The sequence below is a fragment of the Aphis gossypii genome, chromosome 2, assembly GCF_020184175.1.
Source record: "Aphis gossypii isolate Hap1 chromosome 2, ASM2018417v2, whole genome shotgun sequence".
NCBI classification, from domain to species: Eukaryota; Metazoa; Arthropoda; class Insecta; order Hemiptera; family Aphididae; genus Aphis; species Aphis gossypii.
In genome coordinates this window covers 51,632,368-51,654,200 of record NC_065531.1, presented here as the reverse complement: position 1 = coordinate 51,654,200, position 21,833 = coordinate 51,632,368, and the positions used below count along the sequence as shown (strand labels likewise).

The window sequence follows — 21,833 nt, the reverse complement described above, 5'->3', positions numbered from 1 at the left end:
TTTATTTAGAGGGGCGGGGGACGTGGGCCCCGGGTGGTAAATTTTTGAGAGCATTTTGATATAATACGGTAGCTAGGTAATTTGGGTGATAAAAAAAAGGATCTTACCTGCGGGGCGCTAAATTCCTAAATACCTCTCAGCTGGTACATATGAAGTATGCACCGATCACTTTAGTAGATGTAGATAGTTCGTTTTCTATGTTTAATTTAAATTTTCTGACGGAGTGTCGGACAATAGAGTCAGTTTCACTGCTGCAAATTTAGGAAAATACGTGGTAAATAATTCTCTGTTAATTTAAATTGATTTTTCAAATTTATTTATTCATTTTTATAACTAATTGGTGTTAAAATCTGGTCATGCTTTTTTTTTGCTATTTTTAAAAATAAATATGCTTCTTTTTTGAATTTTTAAAACAATAATGTGCTTTTTTTGTTGCTTATTATGCTTTAAAATCCGAACCCTATATATAATAGGTACCTATGAAGTTATAATAATTGGTGGTATATCTTCATGTATTTCAAGTGGAGGGACTGAGGGAGAAAAACTATTTTAGTCATATCTTCCCCTCCAAATAAATCTTAAATACACCACCAGTGGCGAATCTAGGATTTTGTTTTGAAGGGGGGCATGATTTTTTTATATTAGTACATATTTTAATATTTATAAAACACTTATATTACTATATTAGTATAATGGTAATTTTTTTATTATTATTATATGGCCAGGAGGGATCCAGGCCCTTCTGGCCCTCTTCTTAAATCCGCCAGTGTACACCACTGGGTCAGCTTATGTTTTTTAAATAGTACAAAATGTCATTATCGTCATTACATTTAAATCCTGTACAATACTATTGTAATTTTTATTCTTTAAAATTACATTTATTATAATTTTTTTTTTTTTTGTACCAATGCAGTCAGACATAAGTCAATTGATCTAAAAATAAATGTATAATTTATCTTAGTAGGTATGCAGATATTGTAGTATTTAATTTTAATTTATGAAAATTTGTGTAAAATTAATATATTGATTACATATTTGAATATTTTTCGGTGGCGGGGACTAAACAGGCCACAGGGTAAATGGACAATGCCCCCCAAATGTTTTTGGTATACCTAGTACTTAGTAGGACATTTCCCCCTCCAATATATTTTCGATACGGATATTTCCCCTCATTTTCAAGTTTTTAATAATATAAAATTTTAATATTATTTATTATTTAATAATAAATTATAATTGTAAATGTAATTGGTATATATTTATAATAGGTAGCTAAAAGATTGTCTACATAAAATATAATTATTAACTAATGAAAATGACTAAACATCCAATATAAAATGTAAAAAAGCATTTGATAAGATTCTTTTGTCATTTCTAAACACATTTTTCAGCTTTCTTTCATATATAATTATTTATTTATTTTTTTTTTTTTATAAACCACTATTACCACTTGATATTTAACAATTAAATAATTGCTTGATTTTTGAAGTGCTTCAATGAATATACATCTATAATTTATTACATTTATGAAAAAAAAAAATTTTATATAAAATAATATATATTTTTTTTTTAATGTAAGAGATAAATGCCCGTATCAAAAACATATATATATATATATTATTATTATTATTATTATTATTTAATATATATATCTGTGTTGGCGAAACGTCCGTTTTCCGCCGTGGTTACAGACGTTAACAGTACATAGACGAATAACGAATCTAAGACCGTATGCCGTGTGGTGATCATTGAATTATAATATGATATATCATATCATATATCCTTATCTTTTAATGATTGAACTAAGTAATGATAAGAATTATTTGAAATCTATATCAATACCTCATGCCTCATAACAGTAATGAAAATAATGAGGAGACGACGAGTGGCGAGTGGCGACTATTCCTCTATATTCTTATTCTAAGATTTACCTATAATACCTAATACCTAAGTTAAGATATTGTTGTCTTTCATTCGAAAAATAATACGTGTTATTACATTTTAAATTATGAATTGTTTTATTTTTCAAGTGTGTGTATGTAGTTAGGTATTTATTAATGTAATATATTGTGTTGTCGAAATTGTCGAACTCCTTAAATCAAGTATGACAAAATAATAGATCAGTTTTAAAAATACAATTCTCTGTATACAGATATTTTACATTTTTATATTTAAATAATAATTTGATATTTTAATAGGCGGTCTGATATTTACTTAGTTAATTATGGCAAAAGTAAAAGCTGGTGTGCATAAGCACATAAGCATTGGTCAGTTACCTAGATATTCAAGATCTCTTCGTATATATTTTAACAGTGATATTACAGAATATATGGAACCAGTTAACATTTGGAGTCATAACTTTAGTGTTATTAAAAAACAAAATGAAGAAGAAGAAAAAGTATTTCAAAAGTAATTATTTTTATTGATACTTAATTTTTATGAAGCTATGCTGTACCTATGTTGAAAAGTATATTAGGATTTTACTTATTAATATTTAATTCAAATTAATTTTTAGGTATGTAAGTACATAGTAATTTTTATATTCTAATTATGTTCATCTAAATACTTGATAAAAATTAATATCTTACAGCATTCAAATGACATTATTTATCAAATAATAATTAAATCTTATAAATATATGAAAATATAGTTTGTCTATTCTTTTTTAAACGTAAAGAAAAACAATGTTATACAGTTTTGAAAAAATATTAGAAAGAGAAAATTTTACGAAACTGTTCAGTATAATATTTTATGTTTTAATTGGGATTAATTTCAAATTTAATATCAGCGCACCACAACTTGTCAATTGAACAGGCCATTAAATCAAAACACCCAGTACTTAATTTCTGTATTCTGTCAACATTTTTATAAACTAAATTTATGAATTTCCGTAATTTTTATATATTTAATGTTATTAGGTTTTGACAATTCATTTTGTTTAATTTTCAGATTCCTTACTTTTAATGAACTTTGCAATGTTATTAATGAAACTAAAAATGATATTATTATGAAGAACTTAAATATGTTGTATGAAATAGCACAAGAACTTTGTAAGTATTTAGTAATACTTATAGTGTTATTATAAAAGTTTTACTACCTAGTATTTAAAAATATGTATTCATTTTTAAATAATTAGGTATTTTTAACTTTTATGCATCATTTTAAAATCTTATAAGAATAAATTAAATTTTTTTTATATAATATTATCCTTTTAACAGATATTTACAATTATTTTTCACTTCTTAAATGTTATTAATTTTCTAGCAAAAGATGAACAACCAGAAATATTAAGTTCATCAGTCTTATTTTTTTTCAAATTGTTTATTGGTGTTTCTGGACTATTAATGAAACATATTTTAGAACTTAAAAGTATGTTTGGAAAAGTATCAAATAATAATGCAGATCAAATATACAAAGTAATTCTTAATTTATTAATTAACCTATTATATGCGAATATAATTTTATTCAAATTTCAGTTGGTTAAAGAAGTAGAACAGTTGATGAATGAAAAAAGTTTGAACAAATTAAAAACACTGTGGGAAAAACTTGATGATCCTAAAGTTAATAATGAAAAAAATCAAAACCAAGATCAGAATTCTTTATCATTAGTCAATGATGAAATATGTTATAAACCAAATTCAAAATGGGTACCTCCAAATTTTGCTAAATTACCTATTTTAGACTATGATTCAAAAACATCCAAGTTATTTTCTATGGCTTATAATGAAGAAGAAAGAATAAACCATAGTTCTCCAAATGTAAATTGATATATTTTTTATCTTATTACTAACTTGTTAAAAATATTGGCTTTTACTTTAAAATTAATTGCATTATCATGGTTTAGTTAATTATCATCATGATTTATGAGTTAAATTTTAGAACAATTAAAATATTATTTTAATTTTTTTTTAGTTTGGTAAAACTTGGCTATTGAAACAGATTACTAAAACCTCTTCAATAGATTTAGGCGTTTCAGATGAAGATTATTATATCAGTATCATAGATTTACTTTCAACTCAAAAATCTGATACTGAACTTCAAGATGAAGTAAGCATTATTTATGATATAAATATTATTATAAACATAGAATTAAATTCATAAAATTAAAAAATTCTTTAAATACACCTTAAAATATTTAATTTTCATAGACTGTTTACTCATAAAGCATCTGAGTGTGATGGGGGCAGTTGATGTGGTTTGATCTTAGGTCATATACTAGTATATAAGCATAACCTGGTTTGTTTTGTGTGCATGCTCAAAAGTATGAAACAAAATGTGTTACACAGACACCGTTTACAGAGGGAACTACTAGTTTGTTCTGTATATAAGTATGTAGGATCTATGTTAATTTCAAATTTAAATTTTTTTCCATAATTATACCTAAAAGAACAATGAAAGTAAAGTAAAAAAAAATTCCTGACTAGTCTCTTGTATTATTGTAGTTAGCTTGATTTTTGTTTTAGCAAAAGCAGATTTAGAATTAAGACTGTTGGTTCCCACATTCTTGGAATTATTTAGGAATATCTAATAAAAGTATAAAACACTATTAACAATTTGACATAGTTTATGTATGATATAGATCAGGGGTGGCCAGCGATAAAAGACTCGCGTGTCACCAAATTAATAATAAATATGGAAGAACCAAAATTTAAAAAAAAAAAGGTCATATTATTATATAATACATAAATTCATATTAAAAAAATTTTTTTGTAAATGTTATGATAAGTTGCGAGCCGCAAAAGTATGACGCGAGCCGCAGTTTGGCCACCCCTGATATAGATTAAAATGTATTGAATATTTAAATGGTGCCCCTAAATAAGAGGTTATTTATGATTAAAAGATATAGTCTACACTTCTTACTTTTTAATTTAGACTTAAATCTTTTATTGACAAATCGTGATTTAAAATTTGAAAATATTTATGCATAAAAATGTTTTTGAAAAATAATTATTTAAAATCCCACTTACACTTTTTATTTATATAGAATGTCCCATAAATATTTACCCATTGTGATATCTCTAGAAATAATGAAGTTATTATAATTCTGTTTTTTAAAAATTTCATAGAAATAAGGACTATGTTTTTTTTATATTCCAATTTAATTAATTTAATGTTCTAATACATAAAATTTAAAAAAAAAAATAGAAGAAAACCATTTTTTAGTTTATTTTTATAGTTTTGAAAATTTTAAAATTTGATATGTTATTTTTATCAACATGGTGATTTTTGATATATATTTTTAGTTTTGTGTTATTTAAACCATGTTGTAATATGTATTTTAAAGTTTTGATTTTATAATCTTTTATCGATGTCTGATAAATAATTTATTGCTTATCAAATTACTGGCAGTATTAAGTAATTTTCAATTGTTTAAAATTTTTTACAATAACTTAACTTTTAATCCTTTTCTCTAAGTCTTGTGAAAACAAAAAAATTAGAATTAAGATATCTTAATATTCGTGCAGCGTGCGATATACTAGCTTATTTTTGGTGTATTGTGCGATTTACTAGCCTGTTTTTGGTGAACACGACTAGTGAGTTGCTTAGCAAAAGACCTAAAAGATACTATGAGGAGGTGGGCTCACATTTATTTCAAAAATATTTACCTGCATTTAGCCAAAAGAATATTCAAATTTAAATCACATCTACATATAAGTTTCGTTTTAGCCAATTTAGTTGTCGTTATTTATGTATATAGCCAGTGTGTCTTCTAAATAAAGCAATGAACAAATCTGGTTCATTTTTCCGCTACATTTTCCAACAATACTAATCTAAAAGTGACTGAAGCTTATGGTTAGGTATGCCTCTTTTTTTCTTTAATATGAATATTTTTGCATCCAACTATAATCTTTCATCACCCTGTGTGTGCGCACATGTTAAGAGGTGAACCATAGGCACAATTAGGTGGGGGCTTGGGGGGTCTTAACCTCCCCAAATATTTGGCTAGCCCCCTCAAATATTATTATTTTAGATATCAATGTTGCACATTCCATGAACAAAATATACATGCATTGCATTGGTTCTATCCCCCCCCCCCCCCAAAAAAAAAATTGACCCTAGTTGCGCCTTTGAAGTGAACATAATTTTATGGATGAACCCTTCTTCTTTTAAACATCGGTATGAACACACTAAACTATTATCGATTATCAGAGACGAAATATAATGTTAACCGTCGTTAACAATAAATTACTGATAAAGAACTAGACAGTAATGGGTAGATCCCAGGTAGAGTACATGTAAGCAATAGATTACACGTTATACTAGCACCAATATCTCTATTATTTCACAATGAGTAGATTCTCATAGGACCTTCTGTAGTCTGTATATTATGTCAATTTTTCTTATAATTTAAGATACTAAAATGCTCACTTGAGTATAATATCTGTAATTGATATCTAATCTCTAAAAATGTAAGATTTTCAATAAAACTTTTTGAACACTCCTAGACTTCATATTGAAAAACATACTTGGTAGCCAACTTGTATGCAGATGTATGGCTTGACTACACATAACACATATGGCTTAAAGATAGTTTACTTACTTAGTTTTAGTGAGAAAATTAGGTGATACTCACTGCCCAACAAAAATGGGCTGCTCGCTGATATATTTATTTAATTGAATAGAGTATATACCAAAAAATAAGATAATTACAAATTACCCTTAACTCAGAATCAAAATAAAAAGTTTATTTTGTACATAAATATTGTTAGACATGATTCAATTGAATTTATAAATCTATCTTAAACAACTATATATTATACATAATGTTTAAATGTATAGATACATCTTTTAAGTTTACATTGTTAAAGATAGTTGTTAAAATATAAATTAAAAATGTATTTTTGAAATTTAATGTTCATATGACTTAACAAAAATGAACTATTTTGTTAAATTTTATACATACATTTAATGATAATTTTTATTTAAAAATTGTTAAACTTTAATTTTTTTTTTTGTAATAGTTACAGTATCTTCTAAATCTAAACTTTTACGTTTGTTAACATTTTCTGTTTCTTTTAGCTCCTTATCTGATTGTTCTTTTTTGGTTGACTCAGTAGATTCAGTGGATACACTTTCTTCATCTAATTCATCACAGCTGCTATCTGTATCCAAATCAGAATCAAAATATCCCTTGGATTTAATTTTTTTCTTAATTGGATTTTCTGATGTGCTTGCTTTGAAACCACACTCTATTGCATCTGATACAGATTCTGTCATTTCAGACATTTGCTTTTCATAATGTTCATCTTTAAATTCTGTTTTGGGTGCTTGACATAGACGTTGTAATTTGCGTTTTTTGCGCTCTTCAGGATCTTCTGTACTAGGACCTCCCTTAGCTAAAAAGTCTTTCACTCGTTTCTCTTCATTGATATCACGTAATCGACGTCCACTTAAATCTCGACAAGCTTCACGATTTGTTGTTTTTTCAATTTGTGCACCAATTGCTCGTAGCATTGAACCAAATCCTCCCTTGCCTCCCATAATCCGAGGTACAATAGATACAATTCCATTTTGAATAGAATTTTCATTTAAAATTTTTCCATTAAACAACAAGTAAAAGTCCTTCTGTAACATACCTGTTTCGATGCTAGCAAATTGTTTTATACTAGACAAAGACATTTCAGATGTAATATTAAATGTAAATTTATCCATATTTATATTCATATTTTCTAGTAATTTCACTCGATACAAAAGTAGTTATATAACAACAAAAGTTACAATTATTAACGATCACAATTTATCAAAACAAAAATTATTAAATAATCAGTCAGCACTAATATTTAATCTTAACAAAAAAATTTTTAATATTGTAGTTTGTAGTTTGTGGTAATAATCTACTCTGTATTGTTTTATGATATTATAATTAATTATTTTTTGTAATAAATATAAAATATAAAATAATAATAATTGACACCTGTCCTGTCCAATCCTAAATAAACTAAATAGTTTGTGAGTTTGTGACTTAATAAATCATAACAGAATAAAACAATTATTATGAAAGTACATTATAGATAATATATATTATCAATATTTGTGTACATTTCAGATTTCTTCTTCTTCTTAAAAAAAAAAAAAATTGATAAAAGTCAGTGTAGACAACTCTCTGTCCACATAATAAAATATTTCTTAAAAAACTTAAATTTTATAAGAGTACCAACATCCCGATATGAATATCGTTATGAGTATTGCGGCATAAGAAATTAGAAAACTCTTTTTAATATATTTTCATTTGAATGTAGCTTCTAGGCTTGTGTTGGTGATGAATTAAATAAAATTTAATGAATGACTGAGGGTGGTTGTTAAATATTTCGACTGTTGATTGAGAAAGGTATTGGTTTATTTAGGTGTTGACTGTTGGACGTTGGTATATATTTGGCTTTCGGCATACAGTAAAGTTAATGTGTTTAGTCTTTAGTGGTGACTTGTACTCCACAAGCTAACTAAATTTGGAGTTCTTCCTTGGACACTAGATGAATGTAATCTATGACCAGTTTTTGCGCAGCTGATTCTAAATCTTGTCTTAAATTCATATTTTCTTAGTATTTTGATTGCAAAATTTTATTATTTATTCAAACAATAAATTTATATTATATTATATGTATATAATATTATCTATAAACTATCATATAATTATTTCATTATCTTCATTTTAAAATAAAAATGACTATGGTAATATGATCTCATAGACACAATTTGTTAAAAGTTAAAACATTTAAATTTAAAAAAAAATATATTAACTTTTAAACTTTGTTAATAAATAAATATTATTTGTTTAGTATTTTAATTATGTATTATATTTATAATATTATTATGGTAAAGGATTGGAAAGTTACATTGAAGTATTGCAATTTTAAATATTAGACCATTTAAACTTAAGTACCTATTCAACTCCTTTTGTTTAAGGTTCAGAACTTAAATGTACCTCAGTATAAATAATTTACATAATATAAATATTTTATGACATTTTAGGATTAAAAGAATATAGATTGCTTTAATTAAAAATAAAAATATAAAAATCTCTACATACATTTTATAAAAACAATTAAGTACACAAAAATATAAATTATAAATCACAGATTATGATAAAAAATCTGTATAGCACTAAACCAGGGGTGGCAAACTTATGGCACTCCTATAAGAGGTGGCACATTGGTCAAATTTCAATGCACGCGAAAAATTGAAATTATAAAAAATTATGCTATTAAATTTTATAAATTATGTTTAAAAGTAAAATTCCTATTTTTATTCTTGGAAAATATAATTTCCTTTGGGCACATGAAAATTTTTTAAAACCTTAATTGGAAAAATTTGGCACTTGACCCAAAAAAGTTTGCCATCCCTACACTAAACCTTGTACAAAGTTCTGAATGTTTGGATAAAAATAAATGTTACAATAATAATTATCCTAATTTCTTATTGTTCATTTACGAGATAATGATTACGTATTAAAAATTTCACATCAGTATTCATACTATTAAATTCTATTACTTATACTTATAATATATATATAAATTTAAGTTTGATTAGTGTACCTTATATAGCTTTTAAAAAAATTATTTATTTTTATATTTTAAACTAACTTTGTTTTAATATTTTATAGTTGTTTAATCTGCTCGGTTTTGCTAGACTTACACTCATTGAAATACTTTTGAAACACAGAAAAGATATTTTGAAGCAGTGTGTGATGACAAATGAAAAAAAAAATTTACTTTCTACAAATTTAAGTATGAAAATGAAAGTAAAGTTTTTTTTACAATTTCAATTATTAATTAGTTTATTATAAATAGAAATGGAAAAAAGACCTAGACATATGGAAATGATTACTATTGAAACTGAAGAAGATAAATTACTTAGAAAAGAATTAAGAAAGGAAGAAAAGGCTATCCAAAAAATAAATCGCCGGCAGGATTCAGATTCAGATGATGAGGTTTTAAAAATAGTTTCTAAAACGTAAGTGAAATTACTAGACTTAACTATTTAACCCTGAATTAAACATGTATGATTTTGATTATTGAATTTAAGGACAAGTGCATCAAATGTCCCTACATTTATTGACCCAAGAAGTAGAAAAGCACCTTTAGCTCAGAAATACCCACATGTATATGATATGAATTTTGAATCAAAAGTATCAAGTTGTAAGTATTTTTATAAATTAATTTTTAATTTTTTGTTTCTACATAACATGATATTTATCAAATAGGTTTCATATCTGGAGAATCGTGTGTTATACCGGCTGGAGCCAAAAGAACAGACCATAAAACACATGAAGAAGTTTATATTCCAGTTACAAAAATGACTCAAGAATTAACCGTTGGAAAAGAATTGATTTCCATTAAAAATCTTGATGAAGTTAATTGATTGTATGCTAGACATAAAACATTATATCTTATATTTATTTTTGTGTTAAAAGGTTGGACAGAAAGCATTTCATGGAATTAATAATCTTAATAGAATACAATCGGTAGTTTTTGAAGCAGCTTATAACACAAATGAAAATTTATTAGTATGTGCCCCAACTGGAGCTGGAAAAACTAACGTTGCTTTGTTAACTATAGTCCATCAAATTAAACAACACATTAAAAATAATGAAATAAATAAAAATGAATTTAAGGTATGCACTTTCCTTAAAGGTATCACACCTTTATCATTACATCCTTTCTTATTTTTTTAAAATTATGTTTCAGATTGTATATGTAGCTCCAATGAAAGCTCTTGCTGCTGAAATGACTGCAAATTTTTCTAAACGCCTTTCTAGTTTAGGGATTTCAGTCCGTGAATTTACCGGTGACATGTCACTTACTAAAACAGAAATGCTCAACACTCAAATATTAGTAACAACTCCCGAGAAGTGGGATGTAGCTACTCGTAAAGGAACTGGTTAGGCATTTATATTTTGTATATATTATAAATCATAAACACTAATATATATATATATATATGTATTTTAGGGGATATTGCGTTAACAAGTTTAGTTAAACTATTAATTATAGATGAGGTACATTTATTGCATGGTGATCGTGGTCCAGTTCTTGAAGCTCTTGTAGCACGTACTTTAAGACAAGTAGAGTCTTCTCAAAGTATGATTAGAATTGTTGGTTTATCTGCTACATTACCAAATTATAAAGACATAGCTCGTTTCTTAAGAGTCAATCTATATAAAGGATTATTTTATTTTGATGGACGATTTAGACCAGTGCCATTAGTTCAAACATTTATTGGTGTTCGTGGTAGCAAAACTGTAAAAATGGTACAGGAAATGGATACAGTTTGTTATGATAAAGTATATGAAATGGTACAAAAAGGCCATCAGGTAAGCTAATTAGGTAATATTGATTAATGCATTATAGTTAAATTTAAATTTTTTGTGTATTAAGGTTATGGTTTTTGTTCATGCTCGCAATGCTACTATAAAAACAGCTAATGTTTTTAGAGAACTTTCTACCCAGAAAAATCATCAAACTGCATTCCTACCCCAAGATTCTAATAGAATAGGTATAGCTAAAAAGGCATTTGAGCGTTGTCATTCAAAAGAATTGAGTGAATTATTAAACAGTGGATTTTCTGTTCATCATGCTGGTCTTTTGAGATCTGACAGGTGAATAATTTATGATTTTACGTGTATAACATTTAAGTGTTTGTAACATTGTTGAAGTTTAGAAAAAATGTACAACTCTGAAGGTAGATGAAACGGTTTATTTTATCTATTATAAATACTTTACTATTTTAGTAAGAAAAACCATTTACTTCTTTTTCTATTATTATTGTTTTGTTATTAGAATAGATCGTTTTATTTAACTTTAATAGTATAATATTACATAGTACATACTTGTAATGAATGGCAAGTATTTGAAATATTTCAAAGTTTTTTAGTATACAATTGCATTATATCTTAATATCTTTAAGGACATACAAGTCTAGACAAATCATAATAATTCAACTATATTTTATATATATTACAGGAACCTAGTAGAAAAGTACTTTGCTGAAGGTGCTATTAAAGTATTAGTATGTACAGCAACTTTAGCGTGGGGAGTTAATCTTCCAGCTCATGCAGTTATTATTAAGGTAAATAATATAAAATTAACTTATTAGATTTTTCATTATTTTATTTTTAAGATAGATCAATTTGACTTTGTCAAGTTTTTATTGATTTCATAGTTAAGAATAAAATATCATAATTTCTTATAAATACTATTATATTTTAAATAAATAAATAAAATTATTTATAGGGAACCGAAATTTATGACTCAAAGCATGGGACATTTATTGATTTGGGTATGCTTGACGTTTTACAAATTTTTGGTCGTGCTGGAAGACCTCAATTTGATACTTCTGGACATGGAATGATTATTACCCCACATTCTAAACTTCATAAATATTTATCGTTGCTTACTAATCAAATACCAATTGAAAGCTGTTTTGTACAACATCTTGTTAATAATTTGAATGCTGAGGTATATATTTAGCTATTTTTCAAATAATTTATAATTTTATAATAAAACTAGTTCTCATAGAATTTTTTTAATTTATAGGTTGTATTAGGTACAATATCAAATGTTGAAGAAGCTGTTACATGGCTTAGTTATACTTATTTATTTGTCAGAATGCGTATAAATCCTCATGTCTATGGCATATCGCTTGAAGAAGTTGAAGTAAATGAACAGTCCTAAGTTATTTATAAATAATTTTTACTTAAGTATTTTATTGTTATTACTTACAGTTAGATCCAATGTTGGTCAACAAAAGAAAAGAGTTTATTATTAATGCAGCAATGGCTTTAGATAGAGCACAAATGTTACGTTACAATGAAAGAACTGGAGATCTTTCATCTACAGGTTCCTTATTTAATATCAATTATTTTATAAGTATGTTTTTAATGTTTTTATATTTAAATTATAATTATTTTATTTTTCAGATATGGGCCGTACAGCTAGTCATTTTTATATTAGTTATGACAGTGTTGAAATATTTAATCAAAGTATAAAGCCTTTTATGACTATGTCAGAAATATTATCAATGATTTCTAGTGCAAAAGAATTTGATCAGTTAAAGGTATAATAAGTATATATATTTTGTCCAGTGTGAGAACACGCCGCAACCCTAGAAAAATTAGTTATTCTGCGCATCCTTACTTTAACTGAGGCAGGATATCATGTGGAGATGTGCAGAATTGACGTATTTTCTCGCTGGACAGAGTATAGTAAATGTTATGCATTATAATTAATATTAATTGTAACTTAAATTACATTTCAAAGGTTCGTGATGATGAAGTCATTGAGTTAGAAACATTGTCTCGTAAATATTGTCACGTTGAATGTCAAGGTTCAGCTGTAAATGTAAATGGTAAAGTCAATATACTTTTACAGACATATCTTGCACGTGGTAGAGCTAAATCTTTTTCATTAATATCTGACCTGGTTTATATCTCACAGGTAAATTTTAAATTTAAATTAACACTTAATATTATTTTTAATTTAACGATACATAAATAATCTTTTTAATAGAATGCGACAAGAATTGCACGGGCATTATTTGACATGGTTTTACGACGTAACAATGCTATGATGTCTGCTAAATTATTGGAAATTTGTCAAATGTTTGAAATGACGCAATGGGATTTTGAATCTGAATTACGACAGTTTTCTGATGTTCTTCCTTGGGAAATTATAGATAAAATTGAACAAAGAAAATTATCATTTAGTCGTATTCGAGAAATGGATGCAAAAGAATTAGGAATTCTACTTAGAAATCAAAATGTAGGTGCTGCTGTTAAAAAGTGTGCCATGCAACTTCCATACATTGAAGCTGTTGAAAGTGTGCAACCTATTACTAGAACTATTTTAAGAATAAATTTAGAACTATTCCCAGAATTTGAGTATGTCATATGTCAAGTGTCATGAAATTTGTGTTCTTATTTTTTTTGTCTATAAATTGTATTATTTTGTAATTTAGATGGAATGATAGGTTTCATGGTAAAACATCAGTTGCGTTTTGGATTTGGATCGAAGATCCCGAAACTGATATGATATACCATTGGGAACAGTTTCTTATTACTAAAAATCAGGTATTGGAAAAAACATTATTTCTATTTTCTTATGCATTTTCTTAACATTATTGTTTATATTTTAAGGTTGTTAGAAAAGAAACACAAAAGTTGATATTTACCATACCTTTAGTTGAACCATTACCATCACAATATATATTACATTGTACTTCAGACCGATGGCTAGGTACAACTTTCACTACGCCATTAACATTCCAGCATCTTATAATACCACACAGCCATGCTTCAGTGACAGGTATATATTTCTATAATGTTTTTATTCATTTTTTCTAACAAAATAAAAAATTGTGTTTTAGATTTATTGGAACTTCAGCCATTACCACTATCTGCTCTTAAAAATCAAAATTATCAATCTTTATATAATTTTACACATTTTAACCCAATACAGACACAAATATTTCACTGTTTATATCATACTGATAATAATGTACTCTTGGGAGCACCTACTGGATCTGGTAAAACAATAGCTGCTGAAATTGCTATGTTCAGAGTATTTAATGAACAACCAGAGTCAAAAGTAATAAATTATTAAATTATTAAAATTATAATTTGTTTATGTTATCACATGTGATTTTAGGTAGTATATATAGCTCCATTAAAGGCACTCGTGAGAGAACGTATGAAAGATTGGAAAATAAGATTAGAGGAGAAATTAAAAAAATCAGTTGTAGAATTAACAGGTATTATTAGATATGTAATATACAAAATGATTATTTTAACGCTAAACACTCATTATTTTATCATTTTTTTTTTTTTTTTTAACAAAAATTTCTAATATTCTAATATTTGATTTACTTAATTCTTTGGATTAATTTCAAATAATTATTTTTTTAAGGTGATGTCACACCCGATATAAGAGCTATTTCAAATTCATCAGTAATTGTTACTACTCCAGAAAAATGGGATGGTATTTCTCGTAGTTGGCAAACCCGTAACTATGTTCGCCAAGTAGCTTTAGTAGTACTTGATGAAGTCCATCTTTTGGGTGAAGATCGTGGTCCAGTATTAGAGATAATAATCTCTAGGTTAAATTTTATATCAAAGCATACAGGACAACATACTCGCCTTGTAGCTTTGACAACTGCTCTGTCAACGGCTGCTGATCTTGCTGCTTGGTTACATATCGGGGAAATGGGTCTTTACAATTTCCGTCCATCTGTAAGGCCAGTTCCTCTAGAAGTACACATCAGTGGCTATGCTGGACGAAATTATTGTCCAAGAATGGCAACAATGAACAAACCAATTTATCAAGCTATAAGGCAACACTCTCCAACACAACCAGTTATGATTTTTGTGTCATCAAGGAGACAAACTCGACTAACTGCATTGGATCTGATTGCATACTTAGGAGGTGAAGATAATCCTAAGCAATGGGTTCGCAAAAGTGATTATGTAAGTTAAAATTATTGCACATTCATTATTTCTATATGAATGAAAATTAAACTAAAATTGTTATTTTGTAGGAAATGGATCTCATCATAGAAAATATTAGGGATCCAAATTTGAAGCTTTGTCTTGCTTTTGGTTTGGGCTTACATCATGCTGGATTACAAGATAAAGACCGTAAAATTGTTGAAGAATTATTTGTTAACCAACATATTCAAGTAAAATACCAACATCCTCTTGTTATTTAAATGTAAACAAGTAATAAAAAATTATTTTGTTTGTGTTAAGGTTTTAATTGCTACTTCAACTTTAGCATGGGGCGTGAATTTTCCTGCACACTTTGTAATAGTAAAAGGTACTGAATTTTATGATGGCAAACTCAAAAGATATGTTGACATGCCAATTACAGATGTGTTACAAATGATGGGAAGAGCAGGAAGACCTCAATATGATAATATGGGAATAGCACTAATTATGGTATAAAGAATGAAATAATAAAACTAACTTGTTCGTTTTATATGATATAAATACATTTATTTTTTCCAGGTTCATGACATAAAAAAAACTTTTTATAAAAAATTTTTGTATGAACCTTTTCCTGTTGAATCATCTTTGATGGGTGTATTACCTGACCATTTCAATGCTGAAATAGTAGCTGGGACTATTAAGACTAAACAAGATGCTATTGAATATTTGACTTGGACATATCTTATACAAAGATTGATGAAAAACCCAGAATATTATGGATTACATAGCTTGGATGAAAGTTCTATAAACAAATTTCTTTCCGATTTAGTGGAACAGTGTATTGGAACTCTATATTCTAGTTATTGTGTGGAAATCGATGAAGTATATTTTTATTTGTTATTACTTATTATAGAGCTTAACATTTAATTACATTTAATTTTAGGATCAACGTACTGTAAAACCTACTTCACTGGGTCATATTGCTTCGTATTATTATTTACAACATAAAACAGTTAAAATTTTTCAAGAAAGACTTAAGGGTGAACTTGGTATGAATGATTTAATAAAAGTCTTAGTTGATGCCGAGGAGTTTAGTTTACTTCCAGTTAGACATAACGAAGATCTTATGAATACGTAAGTAATACAAAATTTATTTTTTATTTTTTCATAACATTCATTTTGTATTCAGCGAATTAGACAAACTATGTCCTCTTGACATTGATGGCCGTTCGTATGATTGCCCTCATACCAAAACATTGATTTTGCTTCAAGCACATTTCTCTCATTTAAAAATGCCATGTTCAGATTATATAACCGATCTTAAGTCGGTATTAGATCAATCCATACGTATTCTACAAGCAATGATAGATATCAGCGCAGAAGCTGGTTACTTAGTGCTGTGTTTAAGATTAGTGCAACTGATGCAAATGATAATTCAAGCTCGATGGATAACTGACCCACCTGTAATCACTTTACCTAATGTAGAAAAACATTTAATACCATCACAAGTGTTGCCGTTGCTTTGCTTACCTCATTTATGCAATATAGCACTTAAAAGTTATGGACTATTTGAAGAAATAATGCTAAAAACTCAACTTGAACATGAAGAAATTGAAAAAGTAAAATTCACTAAAAATATTCCAACTTGTAATATTTTTTAAGGTCTGTAAATTTAATTTTAATTTTTAGGCATATAAAACTATCATAGATATGCCAGTGGTAGAAGTCCATCTGTTTATTCAAGGCAATTGGTCTGATAGTGAAGAAGTTCAAAAAGTAATAAAAAATGTTTTAAAAGATTCGTAACATTTTTCAATTACATTAAATTAAACCTATAATGCTTTTAATTTGTATAGAAACCAGTAGAGAATGGTAAAAGAATGGACATTTTGTCCAGTTCAGAGTATACATTAATTGCTGAGGTAAAAATCCTTAACCGAGTAATACCGTCAAAAGCATTTGCACCAAAATTTTCTAAACCAAAGGACGTTGGTTGGTTTATGATTCTTGGTTCAATAGAGCAGTGGGACCTAATAGCACTGAAACGTAATGTCAACCGTTATAGAACAACTTCTAGCAGATTAGCATTTACTACACCTGCAAAACCAAGTAAATAATTTTATTCCTTTCAAAAAAAAAAAAAAAAAAATAGTTTTATTAATCATTAAGAATTTTCACTAATTTATCAAAATATACCTAATATTAACATTGTATAATAATTTTGAATCTTGTATTACTTTCTATTTTACATAGGTTATTTAAATTGGACTTTCTATATGATGTCAGATTGTTACCTTGGTTTGGACCAACAGTATGAAATTGAATTCAATGTGATATAAAAAAAAATAAGGTAGACAAAATTATTTTTTTTCATTGTTAATATACATTTGTATATGATATAATATAAAAAAAGATTTTTATGTTTTTTAAATAAACTATTTTATATGTTTTATTATTTCTTTTATTATTATCCATGTTATGCATATTATTCTCTATAACTAGCCAAAATTAACAAACTTGTAAATTATCAAAATGTGATTTTGAAGGTTTTTTATTATATAAGAGAAATAAATAAATTACTAAAAATCAAATTTTTTTAATTCTTATGAATTCAGTATAGTTAATCTAACTATAATAAAAATGTAGAAACTGGTGGAATTTTTCAATTCTTGCATCAATATTAAAAATAATAAAATCTATTTTAATTATTTTTGTTTGGCAGTTGATTATACTGTTATCTATAGGCATCGAATGTATTGGTGCACCAGGGCTCAGGCATCCATTGAAAAGGATTTATTTTCTTGGACACGAATCGATTATTATATGATCAACACTATAACCAACAGGACATATTTGAAAAAAGAAATATAGTTTCTATTTTCTAATACATTTTTATTCTCACAGTACATAAATTACATTGGAAAAATATACAACTAAATTTTTTATATATATATATATATATAATATACTTATCACTAATAATTATACATAATTTGAAGCGATAGCCAACAACTTAGTGTAATCAGCTCCTTTTGAGAAAGTTTTTTCTTTTAATATAGTTCTAAGAACGATTGGAATGGGGACATTAATACGAGTTCCAAGTGGTGTGCCATTATCGTCAATCAATACTATATTGTTGCTATCAAACCTGGGAATATTGGGTTTTTGTTCCTTAACGCAGCCAACAATGATAGCTTTAACTTTTTCACCCTTGATGGCAACCAGTATTTTGTCACCAATTGTGCCGATACCTTTCTTATTATAAACGTGTATGCAACGTGGGGGTTTACCTTCAGCCATCGCTTGCTTGCCAATAGTGCTGTTGTCGACCACCCGCAGACGGGTCAGTTTCATTATATGATTGCAAACACCTGAAGTGGAAAATTGTCTGGCAGCAAAAATTGTAGACTGAAAAATAATTTAAAAATAGCAAACTCTTATGATATAAAGACTTAACCAGGTGTAATATTTTTTTAAATTAAAATCAACTACCAACAAAGTGTACAAGACATACCATAATTCAAAGTAGCTATTGACACGTCTAAAGTGGACCCTTAAAATAGTTAGAACTACAGACGACAGAACGGTTTATAGGTGGATTTTTATAATGTGCGAATACCGAATAGAATATTGAATTGAGATTATCACCATCCATAAACACAAGTTTAATATCAATTTTCCATTGATAATAACCGTAGAACACTTGTGCCCGGGCATTGATAAGATAATCCGATATCGTGGATGATGTTCTGTTTCCGTAATTCCGACTTCCGACGTTCCGTTGATCTAAGCAGTCTAAGCCCTAAGGCCTAATCCCTAAAATTCAAATTAACGACTCACGAATCGGAATCATAATACCGGTACGGTATTACACACCCCGACACCCGTTTGCTCTACCGAATTTCTCGAGCTATAGTTCATAACTTGTTATATATTGTTCTCTGATATACCTATTACCTAGGTACACTTTGGCAAAAGTACCCGACCACAATATCAGTAGTTGTTATAAATAATTTATAACTATGTTACTAGCAGGCAGCAGCACTTCAGCAGTATTCTGTAACTCGATTAGGTAGCCCAACGACAACTTTCGATTCCTTTGGCTTTCGAAAATTATTATCTTAACTGTATATGGTATATCTTTGTTATTTTACATTGTTTTACATGTCTACGGTATTATCCTAGACAGCCATAATTATAGTATTGTAGCGGCGCACAGAGAACACGCATAGGTACGTGTAATTTTTGCAAGTTCTCCAAGCACTGCTTAATTGACTTTAAGACTTAAGTCCATATCAGTAATCAATATACCACCGAAGTATGAAACACGTTGTTCCCAGAACCGTACTTAAGGGGTTTATAGGATAGGGAGTATCAGAGCCGCCCCACCCTCGCGCTTTTGTATGACATTTTGGGCCTTAGCAGTGGCGTACGCAGAATTCGTTTATGAGGGGGTTACCATTTGTGTATAAAATGTTATTCATGTAATATTCCAAAAAAGAATTATACCTACCTACAAGTTTCTCTTCTGGGAGGGGTTAAACCTCTAAACCCCTTTCCCCATAGATGAACCACTGGGCCTTACAAAAAAAGGTCTTTAATATAAGCCTCATCTTAAAAAATTTGCCTTAGGCCTCGTTTCACCTTATGGCCGGCTCTGGGGAGTACTTATATTGCCCCTTTTGGAATATGTTAGGGGGTGATATAATTTTTATACAAACGGTAAAAAAATGTATTAATTTAATTTATAAATTATATGATTTATATTATATAATATTAGATATAAAAAAAAATTATAAATAACTAAATCATTATTATATTTGTTTTAAATAAATTGGCGTAATCGAGTTGGGCAACTGCTCCCTAAATTATTTGACAAGGTGGTAACAAGTGAGTTTTTGCCTTCCCCACCCAATTTAAAATTAAAATAATTAAATTTATTTTAACATTGATACAAACAATGCATTTTAATTATTAAAAAATATTTGTATGATATGGAAGTATATTATATTATTATTATTATTATTTTATTACTGTGTTTTGAATTTTTTTGTTGTGTTTATACTCTGTGTACATTGTACAGCTACAGCATAACTTGTCCAAATTATGTTTCAATTTCAAATTTTAGTGGTTATTTTCATCAAATGTTTATATTAGTGTTGTCTATATACAGTTAATTTTTCTAAATACCTATTTTGACTTTTTATGAGTTATACTTATATAGATAAATGATAATTTCGATTAGTCCAACTTCTTAATCGAGCCCTGCAATGATACCTATCATTGAATTAAAAGTTAACACGTTGATGGACACGCCATGCCATAGCATTCTATGTGTATTGGCCTTGCCGGTGCTTGACTGCTATAGCAGTTGTTTTTGTAAATATTGATTTGAGGTTAAAAATGAAACTTTTTGTGGTATAAAACTATACAACCTCTTTGGTGGTATATCATAATATCTTTATCACACGTGCGCTTATCGGGCAAACTCACCAAACGGCAAATTCATAATTTTAAAAAAATTTTAAAAAACACTCTATTATTATCCACTGATTATAATAATATAACTTTGATAAAAATCGGACGAAAACTTCAAGAGATACAGAGTGATGCTAAAAGGTCAGAAATGTGGTGCCATGCTATAGCAGTTGTGTGCATCAACGTGTTAAGAAGACGTAATACCAGCTAGTATTGTCTCTGTCTTACACACGTACGACATACCAAACGCGTTTAAGGCTTAAGCAGACTGTGTAGAACTCACTCAATTTTGGTTCTAGAGTAAATATACCTATAAAAAATTGAATTATGACAATATTAATGAGGGCAAGACGCTGAGTGTTATCCATTATTCCTACCCAATATAACGTACATTATATTGTTTAGAAATAGCAAAAATGTCAAAATATTTTGTAAATGATCTTTAACGCGTTGTAGTCTTTGTCGTACGCGATGACAGGAAATGCGGGCATGACGTCATCTAAATACATCCATTACAGTGACCTACTACACAGTAAAGCGTTACTCACGTCTTGACCACAACTTTTTTGTTGTTATCATTACAACAAAATATTATTTTATACAACATAATATCTAATATTACTCCAGCACTATAAATAAGTTTAACTAAAATATTAATATGTCACATAATTTATTATTTTACTATTCATATAAGATAAAATAAATAATTTTATATTTTTTTTATCACAATTGCCTACTGAGCATTATGCTTAGGCATATTACACTACAACAATCGATTACACATACTGATCATAATAAAAAAAATGTAACTTTTAAGTTTTAAAAGGTAGGGATTAGTATAAATTTATGACCATAAGTCCATAACCTATACAAATTGAGAAAGAGCATGTTTAAAATTAAAACATTTAAAGCCAATAATTTTTTTACAATTTTTATTTAT

At 27.6% G+C, this 21,833-nt stretch overlaps 3 protein-coding genes across 3 annotated transcripts; 1 reads left to right on the top strand and 2 right to left on the bottom strand.

Moving 5' to 3' along the window:
• The first annotated feature begins 1,822 nt into the window (after window positions 1–1,822).
• Window positions 1,823–17,867, top strand: LOC114128211 (activating signal cointegrator 1 complex subunit 3). The gene is made up of 34 exons (XM_027992674.2): window positions 1,823–2,099; window positions 2,196–2,406; window positions 2,947–3,047; window positions 3,262–3,413; window positions 3,474–3,755; window positions 3,910–4,044; window positions 9,599–9,722; window positions 9,786–9,948; window positions 10,021–10,133; window positions 10,199–10,347; window positions 10,409–10,609; window positions 10,683–10,875; window positions 10,947–11,308; window positions 11,373–11,593; window positions 11,958–12,063; window positions 12,228–12,452; window positions 12,531–12,650; window positions 12,719–12,833; window positions 12,914–13,050; window positions 13,254–13,430; window positions 13,503–13,873; window positions 13,951–14,062; window positions 14,129–14,297; window positions 14,359–14,579; window positions 14,640–14,742; window positions 14,898–15,454; window positions 15,526–15,666; window positions 15,737–15,925; window positions 15,995–16,297; window positions 16,359–16,549; window positions 16,605–17,034; window positions 17,105–17,191; window positions 17,272–17,524; window positions 17,669–17,867. Exons 2-34 carry the CDS (start codon window positions 2,222–2,224, stop codon window positions 17,752–17,754), a joined length of 6,474 nt encoding a protein of 2,157 aa, XP_027848475.1. The 5' UTR covers window positions 1,823–2,099; window positions 2,196–2,221; the 3' UTR covers window positions 17,755–17,867.
• Window positions 6,652–7,980, bottom strand: LOC114128212 (replication stress response regulator SDE2). The gene has a single exon (XM_027992676.2). It carries the CDS (start codon window positions 7,660–7,662, stop codon window positions 6,931–6,933), a length of 732 nt encoding a protein of 243 aa, XP_027848477.1. The 5' UTR covers window positions 7,663–7,980; the 3' UTR covers window positions 6,652–6,930.
• Window positions 17,868–18,286: 419 nt separating the features above from the next.
• Window positions 18,287–19,121, bottom strand: LOC114128230 (39S ribosomal protein L14, mitochondrial). Its single transcript, XM_027992704.2, has 2 exons — window positions 18,930–19,121; window positions 18,287–18,823 (listed from the first exon to the last, which is right to left on the bottom strand). Exons 1-2 carry the CDS (start codon window positions 18,930–18,932, stop codon window positions 18,398–18,400), a joined length of 429 nt encoding a protein of 142 aa, XP_027848505.1. The 5' UTR covers window positions 18,933–19,121; the 3' UTR covers window positions 18,287–18,397.
• Window positions 19,122–21,833: the final 2,712 nt, after the last annotated feature.

Bases quoted from the DNA above. Each gene is read 5' to 3' on its own strand.
- LOC114128212 (XM_027992676.2), bottom strand. From the start codon at position 7,662: ATGAATATAAATATGGATAAATTTACATTTAATATTACATCTGAAATG.
- LOC114128211 (XM_027992674.2), top strand. From the start codon at position 2,222: ATGGCAAAAGTAAAAGCTGGTGTGCATAAGCACATAAGCATTGGTCAG. The intron at 11,594-11,957 runs GTGAATAATTTA...TATATATTACAG, and splicing joins GGTCTTTTGAGATCTGACAG to GAACCTAGTAGAAAAGTACT. The intron at 13,051-13,253 runs GTATAATAAGTA...TACATTTCAAAG, and splicing joins AAGAATTTGATCAGTTAAAG to GTTCGTGATGATGAAGTCAT.